General features: G+C 38.7%; 2 protein-coding genes across 2 annotated transcripts in view; one reads left to right on the top strand and one right to left on the bottom strand.

Annotated features, from left to right (window-relative positions):
- The window catches only part of slc6a11a (solute carrier family 6 member 11a), a 31712-nt gene extending 31356 nt beyond the window's left edge, over positions 1-356 (top strand). Inside the window, exon 14 of the mRNA XM_024386241.2 lies at positions 20-356. Within this exon, the coding sequence (XP_024242009.1) occupies positions 20-142 (123 nt within the window). The 3' untranslated portion in view covers positions 143-356. The remainder of the gene's footprint in view (positions 1-19) is intronic.
- A 7615-nt stretch (positions 357-7971) lies between these two features.
- ppil1 (peptidylprolyl isomerase (cyclophilin)-like 1) lies at positions 7972-9256 on the bottom strand. Its single transcript, XM_024386246.2, has 4 exons — positions 9066-9256; positions 8703-8857; positions 8383-8451; positions 7972-8276 (listed from the first exon to the last, which is right to left on the bottom strand). The coding sequence occupies exons 1-4, from the start codon at positions 9119-9121 to the stop codon at positions 8056-8058; spliced, it is 501 nt and encodes a 166-aa protein (XP_024242014.1). The 5' UTR covers positions 9122-9256; the 3' UTR covers positions 7972-8055.
- Positions 9257-17169: the final 7913 nt, after the last annotated feature.

The following is a 17169-nucleotide window of genomic DNA, read 5'->3' as shown; positions in this document are numbered from 1 at the left end:
AGACCACTTTGCTCCCAAGCGCCTCCAGACAATCTGTCGGCCAGCAGATGACCTTCCTATGATGATGAAGGAGGAGATGGTAGGTCTCTATGCTCTGGACCATGTTACTGACGATGAGAAGACATACAGCAATAATCTATAGACTGACTGTTCTACTACTACTTTTGGGGCTGGTTTCCCAGACACAGATTAAGCCTAGTGGGACTGAGACCATGATTTTTCATCCAGGACCAGGCTTAATATGTGTCCGGGAAACCAGCCTTTTTTTGTTGTCTATTTTTGTAACTTAAAAAAAATATATATATATATATAGATACACACACACACAGTGTCAAGAAAACGATCCCTTTGGAAATACCTGGATTTCTGCATAAATTGGTCATCAAATTTGATCTGATCTTCATCTAAGTTACAATAATAGACAAACATAGTGTGCTTAAACTAATAACATTCAAATTATTGTATTTTTTTGTCTATATTGAATGCATCATTTAAACATTCACAGTGTAGGTTGGAAAAAGTATGTGAACCCCTAGGCTAATGACTTCTCCAAAAGCTAATTGGAGTCAGGAGTCAGCTAACCTGGTGGCAGTGTAGCCTAGTGGTTTGAGTGTTTTATTAGTAACCGAAAGGTTGCAAGTTCGAATCCCTGAGCTGACAAGGTACAAATCTCTCGTTCTGCACCTGAACAAAGCAGTTAACCCACTGTTCCTAGGCCGTCATTGAAAATAAGAATTTGTTCTTAACTGTCTTGCCTAGTTAAATAAAGGTAAAATGAAAAAAACCTGGAGTCCAATTAAATAGAGGAGATGAGATGTTGGTTAGAGCTGCTTGCCCTATAAAAAAACACACGTAATTTGAGTTTGCTATTCACAAGAATCATTGCCTGATGTGAACCATGCCTCGAACAAAAGAGATCTCAGTAGACCTAAGAATTGTTGACTTGCATAAAGCCTTGATGTGCAATACAAATTGTATATAAATGGAGAAAGTTCGGCACTGTTGCTACTCTCCCTAGGAGTGGCTGTCCTGCAAAAATGACTGCAAGAGCACAGTGTAGAATGCTCAATGAGGTTAAGAAGAATCCTAGAGTGTCAGCTAAAGACTTACAGAAATCTTTGGAACATGCTAACATCTCTGTTGATGAGTCTTTGATACGTAAAACACTAAACAAGAATGGTGTTCAGGGGAGGACACCACGGAAGAAGCCACTGCTTCTGTGGACAGATGAAACTACAGTTGCGTTGTTTGGAAGGAACACACTGAGGCCCTGAGGCTTTGCTATCATCGCCGGAAAAATAAATTCCCAAGTTTATCAAGACATTTTGCAGGAGAAAGTTAGGTTACCTGTCCGCCAATTTAAGCTCAACAGAAGTTGAGTGATGCAACAGGACAACGACCCAAAACACAGAAGTAAATCAACAACAGAATGGTTTCAACAGAAGAAAATATGCATTCTGGAGTGGCCCAGTCTCAATTGGGTTGAGGTCAGGACTCAACCCGATTGAGATATTGTGGCATGACCTCGAGAGCAGTTCACACCAGACATCCCAAGAATATTGCTGAATTGAAACAGTTTTGTAAAGAGGAATGGTCCAAAATTCCTCCTGACCGTTGTACAGGTCTGATCAGCAGCTACAGAAAACGTTTGGTTGAGGTTATTGCTGCCAAAGGAGGATCAACCAGTTATTAAATCCAAGGGTTCACATACTTTTTCCACCCTGCACTGTGAATGTTTACACGGTGTGTTCAATAAAGACATGAAAACGTATAATTGTCTGTGTTATTAGTTTAAGCAGACTGGGTTTGTCTATTGTTGTTACCTGGATGAAGATCAGATGACATTTTATGACCAATTTATGCAGAAATCCAGGTATTTCCAAATGGTTCACAGACTTTGTCTCGCCACTGTATATATATTAAGAGTTTTTGGGGGCTTTGTGTTTTATATAGTTCATGTAACTGCTCAGAGTTGTGCTTGAGTAATGTGGGGTATTAGGTTTCAACTGCAGTATGATGTATAGTGAGTGTAATATCATAGTTTTATTTTGCTTAATCAACTTAATATCTATAGCATAATGTGTGAAATCATAGAAACATATTTTTCTTAAGATTGAAATGATTAGTGGGTTGAAGACCAATCATAAAATAGCTACACCTAGATCACCTTAACATTTTGGGCCGGTTTCCCACACACAGAGAATCTCCATTGAACATGTGTTTTAGTCCAGGATTGGGCTTAATCTGTGCATACACTCAGTATACAGTAGTTCATCAATCCAAGGCGTTGACGTGTACCTTTTATTTGCCGGGTAAATTGACATGCAATCACCCCATTTGTAATTAACTATTCTTATTTGAACAAACAAAATGAACAACCTCAGGATCTAATTCTAAAGAATAATGTTATAAACCCCTGTGTGTAATTTGGTCACAAAAAGATAATGCATTGTAGTCTACTATTTAACTTCAAATCCATTTCTGATGTCTGTATCATGTTGTATCTTGCTGAAGTGTTGGTCGTGCAATACAAATCTACCACAGCAGGGTTTTTGATGTATTTTTTGAAAGTCAACAAGTAAACCTGGAACATTGTATATACAGGTAACTGCCAAAAGAAAGGAAACACTTGAGGGATAAATGGGGGATACAAGGTCAATTGAAAGCAGTTGCTTTCACACAGGTGTGGTTCCTGAATTAATTAAGCAATTAAAACATCCCGTCATTCTACCATGGCTAGAAGGAGAGATCTCTGACTTGAGGGGTCTCAAAGGAGCAAAGAGGGGTTTAAAGTGTGTTTGTGTGTCTCAGTCACCAGATCTCAACCCAATCGAATACTTATGGGAGATTCTGGACTGGTACCTGAGACAGCGTTTTCCACAACCATCAACAAAATACCAAATTATATAATTTCTTGTGGAAGAATGGTGTTGCATCCCTCTAATAGATTTCCAGACACTTGTAGAATCTATGCTGATGCGAATTGATGTTGTGATGGTGGCTCATGGTGGCCCAACGCCCTATTAAGACACTTTATGTTGGTGTTTCCTTTATTTTAGCAGTTACCTATATCTCATTATATTAACTTATGTAGAAATGTTCTATTTTATCTAATACTGTTTTACAATATGTTTTTGTTAACGTTTCTGTAATAAAATACTTTTAAACAGAACACTGATCCTTCTTACTCCTTATTTGTATTTATTATACCTTTGTTTAACTAGGCAAGTCAGTTAAGAACACATTCTTATAAACAATGATGGCCTACGAAAAGGCCTCCTGCGGGGACAGGGGCTAGGATTAAAAATACAAATACATTTCATTAAAATATAGGACAAAACACACATCACGACAAGAGAGACAACACAACACTACATAAAAAGAGACCTAAGACAACAACATAGTATCCAGGACAAGGCTTATTCTGTGTCCATGAAACCAGACCTTTTTTTGTCTATTCTAGTTTATTTTTGTAACTTAAAGAGAGACCTAAGATAACAACATAGCATGGCACAACACATGACAACACAGCATGGTACCAACACATGACAATACAGCATGGTACCAACACAATGGGACAACAACATGGTAGCGGCACAACATGGCAGCAGCACAAAACAGGGTACAAACATTATTGGGCACAGACAACAGCACAAAGGGCAAGAAGGTAGAGGCAACATATCACGCAAAGCAGCCCCAACTGTCAGTAAGAGTGTCTGGTGGGATGTAGGCCTATGTATCATATAGCCTACAATATGTGATACAGACCAGGGTTGGGGTCAATTCAAATTGAAGTCTTTCAATTGAGGAAGGGATTTGAATTGAAAATGCCAAAATTGAAAAGAGTTTGACATAAATACACTACATGACCAGAAGTATGTGGACACCTGCTCGTCAAACATCTCATTCCAAAATCATGGGCATTAAATTGGAGTTGGTCCCCCCTTTGCTGCTATAACAGCCTCCTCCACTATTCTGGGAAGGCTTTCAACTAGATGTTGGAACATTGCTGTGGGGACTTGCTTCCATTCAGCCACAAGAGTATTAGTGAGGACGGTCACTGATGTTGGGCGATTAGGCCTGGCTCACAGTCGGCATTCCAATTCAAACCCATTAACCCCAACTCTCATCCAGACCTCTGCTTGAAGAGGACAAAGGGGAACGTTTCATAACACATCTGTTTGGTCTGGTGGACTTAACAAAAATGTGCTCGCTCAACTGATTAGAAGAAGATAGCACTTTTCTGAGCTGAGTGAGTTTGGTGTAACAGTGATGCACCGCTTTATCTCCCAGAGAACAGCTAAGGTCAGCGAAAAAAGTGAGGGGCGGCCACAAATCAATTTAGTTAAAATATGGATTTTTTTTTTTCTGGAGACATTTGTGTTCATGGAGGATTTGTGTTTAATGTTGTAGGTGTGTACTTCCCTATGAAACATTTCAGTCTTGCTTCATCTCCTGGCATGATTAAGTCATGTAAAGTCGACGGCAGGCTGTGAAAACCAACTTCTCCTCTCTACTTTGTCAAAAAACCTGTTAACAATTAATTCAGTTATATAAGATTTGCTTGCTCATGGAGAAACTCTACTTCAGATTCATTATGATGAGTTACAGATATGGCAGTGGTCTCCAACTAATGTTGGAATCTTGTCTTCGGTATTACTTCCTTATACCTACTTCCTTATACCTTCCTGTAACCGATCCAAATTTGCTTACACATTGAATGCTAAAAATGATAATTGAAAATGTCATGATTAAAGAAATGTTATCTCTTAGGACACGTTCTGTCTTTGACCCAGTTGTGTACTCGAGACTCAGAACTGTGTTATAATATAGCCTACGGACAAAATCAGGATCCATAAAATCCTCCTAAATTGGCAGATTTCCAAGGTTGTATAAGGGACCTTTTAGATGTTACAAAACGTTTCAGTGAATTTGGTCCTTTGTCAAATTGGCACGCAAGTTTGGCATCTTATGCAATGAACCGTGGGAGCCGGTAAATGAGTAGTCGAAACCCTGCTAAGGGCAGGTGCCAGGTGAACTTGGATAACCCTTAAACCAGGGATCATCAACTAGATTTAGCCGCAGGACAATTTTTTCTTGAGCGGATGGTCGGGGGGTGGAACATAATTACAAATAATTTGTAGACTGCAAATTGACCGCAAGAACCCCAAACAGATATAATATATAATGATATAATATTTGCTCAGAAAACTTGTGGGGCTAAATTTAAAAAAAATGTCACTTGGGGAAACTTGCCTTAAGCTATAGGGAGATTACCAAGCATTATAACCAAAACATCCTATCTGTGTCCACAAGAGTTGGCTATCTCTTATGTCACATAACCGTCTAATGAAATAAAAGGCCTACAGTATGCTTTGTTGTTTGTCTCCCTCCAGAGGTAGTCTGTTCAAGTTATAGGTTGAGAGTTATCTGCAAGCATCAGATAAGAAACAGCAGGCATATTTAGGGGTTCTCAGCTAAGCTGACATGGTCAAATAACTCAAGCCTAGATAACAACCTAGATTGATAACTTTGTTTTCTAGATTTGCACACAGAAACTAGAGGCCATGAGAAAATTGTTCTAAAAGAATGCCACCGATTGGCCTATAGTTGGCACTGAAGCAGTCTCACATCCTCATATCCGCCGCCCCGTTCGACCTAGACTTAAAACTTTGTATGTAGGTGTCTTTCCTCATGTTAAACAAATTTGCCTCAATTTGATTGGTTAAGACATGGCTGAGAAACTGATAAATCAGGAAATCCGATTTGACGTGTCCATTTAAATCCGTTGTAAATGAACTTCACAGTGACCTATCAACTTGAAGACATTACCATGATTACCATGTTAAGTTTGACATTGAGATCTTTAAAAAATTGTTAAATGAACTATTCCCCTTTTTAGAAACTGTAATGGTAATGCTTAAAACAATAATTAAAAAAAAATAGACTAAAAGTCAGATTCACTCCAAATTTGGTCTTTGGACTCATCACAATCGTCCCTAAAGAGTTTGAGAAAATAACTTTGATGCATTCAAAGATGGCCACATAGATGCATATTAGGACATACGCAAAATATATAGAATTCTTCCTCATGAACTATAGGACCAAATGACACCAAATTTGGAATATAGGCTCATTAGTTTGAGAAAATATGGCTTAGTAACAGTGCCTTGCAAAAGTATTCATCCCCCTTGGCGTTTTTCCTATTTCTTTGCATTACAACCTGTAATTAAAATATTTTTTTATTTGCAATGAAGGACGGTGGTGGCAGCATCGTGCTGAGGTGATGTTTTTCCATCGGCAGGGACTGGGAAACTGGTTATTCAGTTTTTTATATCTAAAAAAATAAGGAAACGATTCATGCTAAATAATCTGCAATAACCTTCTCCTCGTGAACCAAACTTCAGATTCACTACATTTTGTTTTTAGACTCATGATCGCACATAAACGAAGATAGTTCCTACATGATAGAGTTCTTACTTTGTTATCCAACTGATCTTGTGTCCTTTCAGTCATACTGTGAACCCCATTCATTGCTGCTCACAGACTTATTTCAAGTTTGTCACTCCGACCATGTCACCCACAGTGGCGTGTATTCAAAATTGACCAATAAAACAATTCAAAAAAATAAAATAATGTATCTTTCGTCTCTGTGCTTCATAATTTTCTTTCAGTTTGCAAGAGACTGAATGTACTATATCACCAGAGAAAGCATCCGAGGGAGCGAAACAGTACCCCTCTATATCTGTATGTGTAGGCCATCTATCTGATGCTGTCTGGTCAAAAGGAATATGACATTGTTGCCGCCAGTAGCATTGTACGCAGGGGAAGCCAGCGAGCATTTGGCCTCCCTTGATAAAAAAGTATAAAATAATAGCCAATCAACCGTTGAGCTAAACTGAGGGAACTCAGCTATGAATGGTCCAGGCGCATCACAAAAAGTGTCAAGGGAAGCTAGTTTGGATTTGGATTCACTAAAGTCACATCGAGAGCAAAACGCATGACAGAAAATAAAACTTGAATTGTAGCCTTGTGTTGTTGTCCTCTGGTTGCTAGTTCACTAAATTAGACATGGATGGAAATAGGGATTTGGACTTGTGGTTTTACTTAATTCTCCCTACTGGCCAATAACGTCAAATCTGATCCAACCATTAATTCATACATTGTGCCCCTGGCTTGAGAGGATGGAAGTTCGATATGTAGCCAGATGTAGTAGGCTAATGTTAACTAGCTGGCCTGGCTCATTGTTGCCAATGAAAAAGTTAGGCTAGCGAGAAAGCATTTTAGCCAGGTAGCCTACGAAAACAAAAAATAAAAGCGTGTACTGTACGAGTCAGACTGCTTCGTCAACATGAGAGGAAGGTGGCATTGGCATTTCTCTACAAATAGGGTGTCAGCATGTTTTTTCTACTTGCACAAACACGTGCACGTACATACGCACAGAGAAGTCAGAATTATGGACAGCTACATCATATTTAGCTTACTTTGATTGCCCTAAATTGTTTTTGGAATCATTTAGTTGTAGACTAAGCATAGGTGATTTGATGATGTTGAAGTGGTTGCTGGAATAGTGGAGGCAGCTCCTGTTTTCTTTGCGGTAACTCTGGTTCTAAATCAAGTTGTTTAGTAGTCCGAAAATGTTGGAAGCATTCACTTGCTTGACCATGCTGTAAGTCATGTAACAGAGGTTGCTCTCCGGATTTATGATGAAACATAGGTGTGGTTGAATTTATTCTGTCAATGCATCTTATTGTCTCGGCCTTAGGCCAATACGTTTGCAAGGCATATGAACCAACGGCTTATAGAGCAAACAAACGCAATTATCACAACATATAGGTTGTAATACGGTAATAATTTTTTTTTTAAAGATGGGGGTGGGCCTTGCCCAGTGATTTTACCCACACACCCTACCCCCACAACAATTTAAGCGATTATGACAATGGTTATATTATTGATTTGAGAATACCAAAATTAATTCAAAGGCATTTATTACAAAAAAAATCATGACAAAATGAATGTACAAATAAATGTAGCCCTTGGTTGTATGAATGCATCTCAGTTGGGTACAGTCGTCCTGAGGATTTTTATGTCATCGGCAGGTCGGTCTTGTGTGTTTGTTTCCACCATGCCGACGCGGTTGACCACTGCCATACCTTGGCATACCCTCCCAAAGATACTGTGCTTCCCATCCAACCACTGAGTAGGCCCCAGGGTCAGGAAGAACTGGCTTCCATTTGTATCTGGTCCTGCATTGGCCATCGCTAGGATCCCTGCACCTAGGGAGAGAGCATCATAAGAGAGCAGTAGAAAGCACCATAAAAATACTACATTTTGGTACTATGATATGTTTTTTTCAATTCATTACTGTGAGACTATTGTTACCTGTGAATTTCAGGTCGGGGTGAAGTTCATCTTCAAACTCTTTGCCAAATATGGAGGCACCGCCACGACCTATAAGCAACACACATTACAGGGAGTAAGAATCTGATGTTGACATCAACAGATTTAGTCATCATTTGAGTTAGTGGCTCTTCTTTTCTGTCTCCCTGGAACATTCTGAATGCATCAAAAAAGAAAGTGAACAGCTGATTCATGCTCAGGAAGACAAAAGTCTGGCAGTGGAACAAGTGGCATTCTGAAGAATTTCTCCAGGCCTCATCTATGTTAGTGTGTATATATCTGTGTGTGTGTGTCTGTCTCACCTGTTCCTGTGGGGTCTCCTCCCTGCACCATGAAGTCCTTGATGATACGATGAAACTTTGTGTTGTTATAGTAACCTCTCCTGGCCAACTCAGAAAAGTTTTTGCAGGTTTTGGGAGCATGTCTCCAGTATAGTTCCACTGCAATTGTACCCATTCTGGAACACAAGACAGGGCATGACATGTTGCTAAGATGGAGCATTCATTTTCCATCGGATATTAAATTAACCAATGGACAGCATTTGGTATTCGAAAAACATGATTTGCGTAACTCCGAACGAGTTAGCTAACTAGCTAACGTTAGCTATTCATTCACTCAAAACATTTAGCTAAGGTTAGTTAGGCTAGCAAGCTATGAGAACTTACGTTGTCTCCAGGCTCACTGTGGGTGGCTGCCAGGTATCTGGTGGTATTCCCGACATGGTGACTAAACAAATCTAGAGTAATTGTATAAATAAATATACTAAAACTGCAAAGTAGCGAATATTGTGCGCTGTATCAATGAAAACTGTCTAACGGCAACTGTGGTAGAAACCGGAAGTAATACCCCCGTATGTGCACTGTGCCGGAAATGCATTTTCTTTATTTCCTGAGTTCAGAATGGAACTTTACCGCCACCTAGTGCACAAAAAGTATAGTACAACGACTGAAGATATAAGCTTTTTTTTAGCGGTAGATATATATTTTAAAAATTGAGACTCCCATCTATGCTTCATGTGTGGCAGCATCAGTCTGTTCTAGGTGGTGTAATCATGCTTAATCAGCAATTATAAACTGGGTGGTTAGAGCCCTGAATGATGATTGGCTGACAGCCGTGGTATATCAGACCTTATACCACAAGGGTATAACAAAACATTTATTTTTACTGCTCCAATTACGTTAGTATCCAGTTTATAATAGCAACAAGGCACCTCAGTGGTTTGTGATATATGGCCAATATACCACGGCTAAGGGCTGTGTCCAGGCACTCTGCGTTGTGTTGTGCATAAGAACAGCCCTTAGCTGTGGTATATTGGCCATATACCACACCCCTTCTGGCATTATTACTTAATAATATGTGTGTGTGTGAGTTGCTCAGTGTGTGCGTGTGTGTATGTGTTTGTGGGTGGGTGGGTGGGTGGGTGGGTGTGAATTCGTGGGGGCTCGCTCATGCTGTTTATAATGATTCATATGATAATGAAAAGCACAAAAGAACGTTGATGACCTTTATTAACATAATCAACTAAATACTGTCAGCAAATATCTGTTCAAGACATTTTACATACAAATACATAATTCCACCAAAAAATGGACCTGCAATTAAACATTCTAAGCCAGTAATTGGAGAAATCATTGAGGGGTGAAAAAACATCACATGACCCGATACCAGTTCATTTGTACAGGATTGTCCAAGAGACTGACAGAGAAAGAGCGATGAGACACCTTGTAATGGACGGCATTACCAGACAGTATTAGACAGAGTAGCTAGATCTAAACTTGTCTGGTAAGACGACAATTACAAGGTTAAGGTAGGAGCATCAGAGGAAAGTAGCCAGGGTCTTTGTAGCTACAGCAGCTTGATGACAGACAAGCTGTGAAGACAGAAGACAGAAATGTTGGAGAATTGGAATAGTTTATAGAAATACATCAAGGTACCAGTGGTGAAAAATGTAAAAATCTATCAGAGTTAATAGTTTATCAGTGGAGCAAAACATGTCAAAAGGCAAGATGACACAATCTTTCAATAATTTGAACTTTAAAAGGACATGCAAATGAATGATGTAATTGGCCTACAATTTCAGAGAACAGAATGAGTACGCAAAGAGGTGATTCGATATCTGTGTGTTAAACCAGAACTCAGAAGTACAGCCCTTGACAAACATCACCTTTGAAACACCTCAATCACCTTCTGCTTTTATCTCTGTTGTCCATTGACTTGTACAGTCAACCTATTGTTTGAGAACACACAGTCTGATAAAATGATTCAAATTATAATATAATAAAATATGCCATTGAGCAGACTCTTTTATCCAAAGCGAATTACAGTCATCTGTGCATACATTTTCAAATCAAAGTTTATTGACTGCATACACAGATTTGCAGAAATTATTGTAGATGGAGCAGAATGCAAAATAATAAAACAATATACACATTATCCAGAAAAATATAAATATCGGAAGTTTCTATGTCAAAGACTGGAATATAAATATATACAGTACCAGTCAAAAGTTTGGACACACCTACTCATTCAAAGGTTTTTCTTTATTTTTATATATCTTCTACATTGTAGAATAATAGTGAAGACATCAAAACTAGGAAATAACAGACATGGAATAATGTAGTAACCAAAAAAGTATTTTAGATTTTAGATTATTCAAAGTAGCCACCCTTTGCCTTGATGACAGCTTTGCACACTCTTGGCATTCTCTCAGCCAGCTTCATGAGGAATGCTTCTCCAACAGCCATGCTGGTTAAGTGTGCCTTGAGTTCTAAATTCATCGCTGACAGTGTCACCAGCAAAGACCCCCACACCTCCTGCTCCATGCTTCACGGTGGGAACCACACATGCAGAGATCATCTGTTCACCTACTCTGCGTCTCACAAAGACACTGTGGTTGGAAACAAAAATCTCATATTTGCACTCATCAGACCAAAGGACAGATTTACACCAGTCTAATGTCCATTGCTCATGTTCCTTTGCCCAAGCAAGTCTCTTCTTATTATTGGTGTCCATTAGTAGTGGTTTCTTTGCAGCAATTCCACCATGAAGACCTGATTCATGCTTTCTCCTCTGAACAGTTGATGTTGAGATGTGTCTGTTACTTGAACTCTGTGAAGTATTTATTTGGGCTGCAATCTGAGGTTGGTAACTCTAATGAACTTATCCTCTGCATCAGAGGAAACTCTGGGTCTTCCTTTCCTGTGGCGGTCCTCATGAGAGCCAGTATCATCATAGCACTTGATGGTGTTTGCGACTGTGCCTGAAGAAACTTTCAAAGTTCTTGAAATGTTCTGCATGGACAGACCTTCATGTCTTAAAGTAACGATGGACTGTCGTTTTACTTTGCTTATTTGAGCTGTTCTTGCCATAATATGGACTTGGTCTTTCACCAAATAGGGCTAGCTTCTGTATACCACCCCTACCTTGTCACAACACAACATTGTCTCAAACGCATTAAGAAGTAAAGAAATTCCACAAATTAACTTTTAACAAGGAACACCTGTTAACTGAAATGCATTCCAGGTGACTACGTCATGAAGCTGGTTGAGAGTATGCCAAGAGTGTGCAAACCTGTGAGTGGCTACATTGAAGAATCTCAAATCTCAAATAACACTTTAACATTTTTTGGGTTACTAAATGATTCTGTATGTGTTATTTCATAGTTTGCATGTCTTAATTATTATTTTACAATGTAGAAAATAGTAAATATAAAGAAAAACCCTTGAATGAGTAGGTGTGTCTAAACTTTTGACTGGTACTGTATACAGTATGCATATAATGTAGTGTGTTAGACAGCATATTAATAGAAAAGATGCGTACAACAGTAGTTATATAGGATGATCCATGACTAAAATACAGTATATACATATAGAGTGGGTAAAACAGTATGTAAACATTAATGTTACCAGTTTTCAATGACTCTATGTACAGCTGTCTCTAAGGGTAGAGTACCAGGTGGGAGCAGCCTAGTTCCTCGTCTCCCTTCACTTTTCCTTGAAAAATAGTGTGTTGAATAGAAAAACAGGCCAATTGGTTGAGAGTTATAAATAGGTTGAGAGTTATAAAAGAGAATAGAGAGAGAGAGAGAGAGAGAGAGAGAGTATGAGAGTAGGAGAGCAATAGAGATCGTTCTGTTTATTTTTCTCACACAGATCTCAGGTGTCAGCTACACAATATGCCACGCAGGTACAGTAGCGCTGGACCAATCACAAGCCAACTAAAGCACAGGCTCAGCTCCGACTGGGGGAGGGGTAGAGGAAGTGGCTCCTACTGCAACAGTAATTTCACTGGTATTCTTTAACTACTGGGTGGGGTGGAAAATCTACACAAAAGGCAGGAGGTAGGAAGGAACTACCTATCACAAAAGGGGGGTTAGGCAGAAGGTGTTCACCACAGACAGCGTCAATCTCTTTTCCTATGGGACTATCTCTGTCAGCCTTCACTGTCTAGTGTGTGTCACCTGTTCTGGTTGTTGTTCCATCATCTTATTATTTACCTATGTAGTCCTTTAAAAATAACTACCCTACTACAGCATCCATATTTTCATGTGCTGTACTGTAAACTGGAGATCACCTGATTTGGAGTCTACAACTGAACTATGACAATGCCATACAAGGGCCTCACTATTGCACATATAGCATTGACCAGAAAATGTACCAAAAACTATTTACAAACAGCAAATGCTTCCTGCTTCAGGTATGCTACAGTGCCGTTGCACCCCTATTGGTTGTTGGGATTATTGATGTGGTTGTTTGAAGGTCTTTCAGGGAACATCATTACCAGACAGTGTTAGAACATCTGTGTACAGCCGAGCACTGTCAGGTAAGATGTGTCCTGGAAGCCAGAGAAAGTGAATATCAAAAGCACATAACTATATCTATCTATATCCAACTCAGAGCATATCTAAGTCTACACAACCCTTAGAATACTACTCAAAGCTACCAGCAACTCATAAGATATTACTACTGGCTCAAGGACTAAGAAAATGCAGTGCTAAACGGGATTGTGTTTGTGTGTTATGTGTTGACTCTATGACGCTTGCAGGGGGTCATCATCATCATTACCAGGCAGTATTAGAGAGAGTTATGACATCCAAAACTGCCTTGTAAGATGGAGATGGCCATCCAAATATCAACATTTCATTTACAAGAGCAACACAGATGCGGACAGTGTCAATAGGGGAGGCTACTGGTCCAGAAAAGCACTTACTGACTGCTGTGTTTACCAACCCTGACGGATTTTTTTGATGGTTTCATTCAATAATTGTGCAACAACATCAGTAGACTAAGTCACTGTTAATAATTATCCAAACGCTACAAAACCGTTCCTTTTTATGATCCAAGAACCTAAACTATCATTTAAGAGGCTGCGGTTTTACAAAAGTTCCTTGACGTTATGCGATCTGCGCTGTTAGTTTTAAAAAGTATGGCACTGGGCCATCGCAAAGTCAAGCTTCAGCTGCATCAAACCGCTAAAGTATGATGTCAATCATTTAGTATTCTAGAGTACCACAGTGACAGGAATATCAGAAAAACTGGACTGACTTCAGAAATCAGACTACTGTCATGTCTAGATTTATCAGAGTATGTCATAGTTAGGGTTGCAAAGCCACCGGTAATTTACTGAAGTTACTGGAATCTTAAGGAATTTTGGTAATGAACAGAAAATCTATGGCAATCTATTGTAACTTTGGTAATTTATACTTGAATAACTTTTTAAAAAATGTATTCATATATAGTATTCATTTTTTTATATATCTGTGGCCACGCTGTCCATGAGTTTCTAGTAAATAGGCCATATGGTTCAAGAGAAAATCGCCCAATTAATAATAAGCATCTGATCAACAATGGCATTATTTTCAATGTTATTATTTTTAATGGAATTCTTCTAACTATTGACTGTCTTCCATATACTAACAACTGCCACCAATTAGAAGATCAAACATTGACAACAAATACATAATGACATAGTCAAATAAATAAAAGTGTGTAAAAAAAAATCTTAAGGATATTTCATGCTGAAACCCTCATATTAAACACCAATGGTGTTCACTAAGTTGATGGTTTATATTTAGGATAGTGTTTTACAGCTTTGTCATTTAATTGTTTATTTTTTAAATCTCTTATTTCATTATTTCATATATTTTACATGTGATAAAGCCACACAGAGGGTCAGAGATTATTACAGACATCTGAAGTACCCAAATGGGCCACTACATGTCTTGCAATAGATTACATAACATCCTTGAAAGAACCCAAAATTCCGGCAGTTTACTGGTAAATGTGAAAGTTTCCAGAAATATACCCTCCCTTTGCAATCCTAGTCATACTAGATTATGACTGTTGAACCATAATAGAGTTAACTATATTATTTCTTTATCATTGCCACATTGGCAAACTGCCAGCAACATTGTAGAATGCCCTCATTGACATTTCATGGCAAACATTATACATTACACAACAGCTACAGTGCCTTCAGAAAGTATTCAAACCCCTTTGCTTTTTACACATTTTGTTGTGTTGTTGTAGCCTGAATTTGATTAAATTGAGGTTTGGTGTCACTGATCTAAACACAATATTGTATAATGTCAAAGTGGAATTAAAAGCTGAAATGTCTTGAGTCAATGACTATTCAACCACTTTGTTATGGCAAGCCTAAATACCTATATGTACAAACTGTATGCACTGTGCACAAATCACACTGTTCCTGCACTGGTAAATACATTATCATAGCATTTAAAAATTGTTATTGTGTTATTTTACCATATACATATTGTCCAATTACATTAGCCCTTTCATGTGAAGTAACATTACTTTCAGTAGTAGATGTTTGACAGTCTACAAGTAAAATATTGTTTGATCTCTTTCTTTTGGGGCGGCAGGTAGCCTAGTGGATAGAGCGTTGAGCCAGTAACCAAAAAGTTGCTGGATCAAATCCCCTGAGCAGACAAGGTAAAAATCTGCCCCTGAACAAGGCAGTTAACCCACTGTTCCCCGGCAGGCCGTCATTGTAAATAATAATTTGTTCTTGACTGACTTGCCTAGTTAAATAAAGGTGAAAAATATATATATTTAAAAATTAATTAATGTTCAAAATACATAGCCTCCATTGCTGTCAGAACAAGCATAAAGAAAAGGTTTTGCTCTGAAACAAGCAAAGCAAACATTACTTGATGCAAATGTTGTGAGAGCAGGAAAGGTTGTATGGCAGTGGGAGCAGGTGAAAATGTTGGACAATACTCTGGGAGAGGGGGACTGAGAAGGAAATCAAACAGAAACACTTGTAATCTTACCGTTGTGAATAGAGCAGTATTATTTTTTTTAAGTCAGGAGTTGTAAAAGGAGAAAGTAGAGGGGGACATATCTCAAATTTCCCCTTGGAGCCCAAGAGAGAGCCACATCCAGTCTCTCTCGGGTCATTCAAGGCCCCATGAAAGGCAAACCCCACAGACATGCCCTGATCCCTCCCAGTCATCAGCCAGGCACCATTTCAGTAGACAGACCAGCACTAGAGGCCCTCAGTGGGAGAAAAGGAGAGAGGGAAAGAAAATAGAGAACAAATATTTTAGGAGGCTGAAAGTACAATTAAACAAGGAAGCAATTTGAAACACAAACAATTTACATATTTGGACTCTATCAAATAATAATCTGATCCTTATCCCTAGTCTTGTCCCTAATCTATCCCCGGGTCTAAGGAGGATGTGATATTATATTCTCCTTGGATTAAATTGTTTTCAATACTCCTGAGTAAAACCTTACTATAGGGTTAACATGACGTTTTAACAATAATAGCTTTGCTCTTGAATAATTTAATAAACCTCTAAATTGTTTGAACAGTATTTTGATACATTTCAACTGATACAAATATAGATATGACTTTACGCAATATGCAAAAATCTATTTTGCTTCAAAGCCATACTGGTAAATCAGCATCTGCATGGTCACCACCTACCCTGAGTGTTTTGCATGCGCGAACAAACAGAAATGAAACAAAGGACCCAACCGGGTGCTTAGTCATTCTGACAAAATGGCTGCACGGTCTTAAAACCACACAAAACCAAGCTATGCACTACTTGACCTCTCACCTGTGAACAACATTATATCCTTATACATTTTTACCACACGTAGTGTATATGAGGCTATGCACATCGCCACATGATGTATCTTATTCTCGCAGGAGGAAATCATAAAAAGCCATATACAATGATATCTTGAGAAAATGACATTATCATTACCTGTAGATGACAGGTGTTGGTTGTGTATACAGTAGCATCAACTACTGCCTAAAACAGACTGTTTTAATGCATTTTCCTATCGCATCTTCCAGTTGAATGAGAAGGGGGAAAGCTCCTATTTAGTCTCTTCTCTAATCATACCAGTAAAAAACAAGTAAGAACAAGCCTGACCAGAGCCTTTTGAAGTTATTCTGTGAGAAGAGCAAGCATGCCAGTTACATCTACTGTACTGAAAATAACTCTCTGCCTTTTCCCCTGTAAATCTGGAGCTGAACAATTGTCTGAGTAGAATTTGTTTTTAAATCACTGAATAGAGAAACTGTCTTTTTACAGCATATCAACCACAGCATCAAGTAAATTCATCCATGAGAGGCCATCATGATTTGCTTATCCTGTACATAGTGGTATTGAGAAACTGTTGACACAACTCATTCTGTTGAGAGGTTTTAGACATATGTGCCGTAACTGGTTTGTCTAGTCAAAGAATAGAGGTTTTCCATTCTCCTCTGTTTAGAGCATAAACTAGGGAGAGAGGC

The sequence above is a fragment of the Oncorhynchus tshawytscha genome, linkage group LG02 (genome assembly GCF_018296145.1).
Source record: "Oncorhynchus tshawytscha isolate Ot180627B linkage group LG02, Otsh_v2.0, whole genome shotgun sequence".
Taxonomy (NCBI): Eukaryota; Metazoa; Chordata; class Actinopteri; order Salmoniformes; family Salmonidae; genus Oncorhynchus; species Oncorhynchus tshawytscha.
Note: the sequence above shows the minus strand (reverse complement) of the source record. Positions and strands in the feature narration are given on the sequence as shown.

Coding starts and splice junctions, on each gene's coding strand:
- ppil1 (XM_024386246.2), bottom strand. CDS start 9,121: ATGTCGGGAATACCACCAGATACCTGGCAGCCACCCACAGTGAGCCTG. Junction 8,452..8,702: donor AGGAGACCCCACAGGAACAG/GTGAGACAGACA, acceptor TGTTGCTTATAG/GTCGTGGCGGTGCCTCCATA. Junction 8,277..8,382: donor CCCCGACCTGAAATTCACAG/GTAACAATAGTC, acceptor CTCTCTCCCTAG/GTGCAGGGATCCTAGCGATG.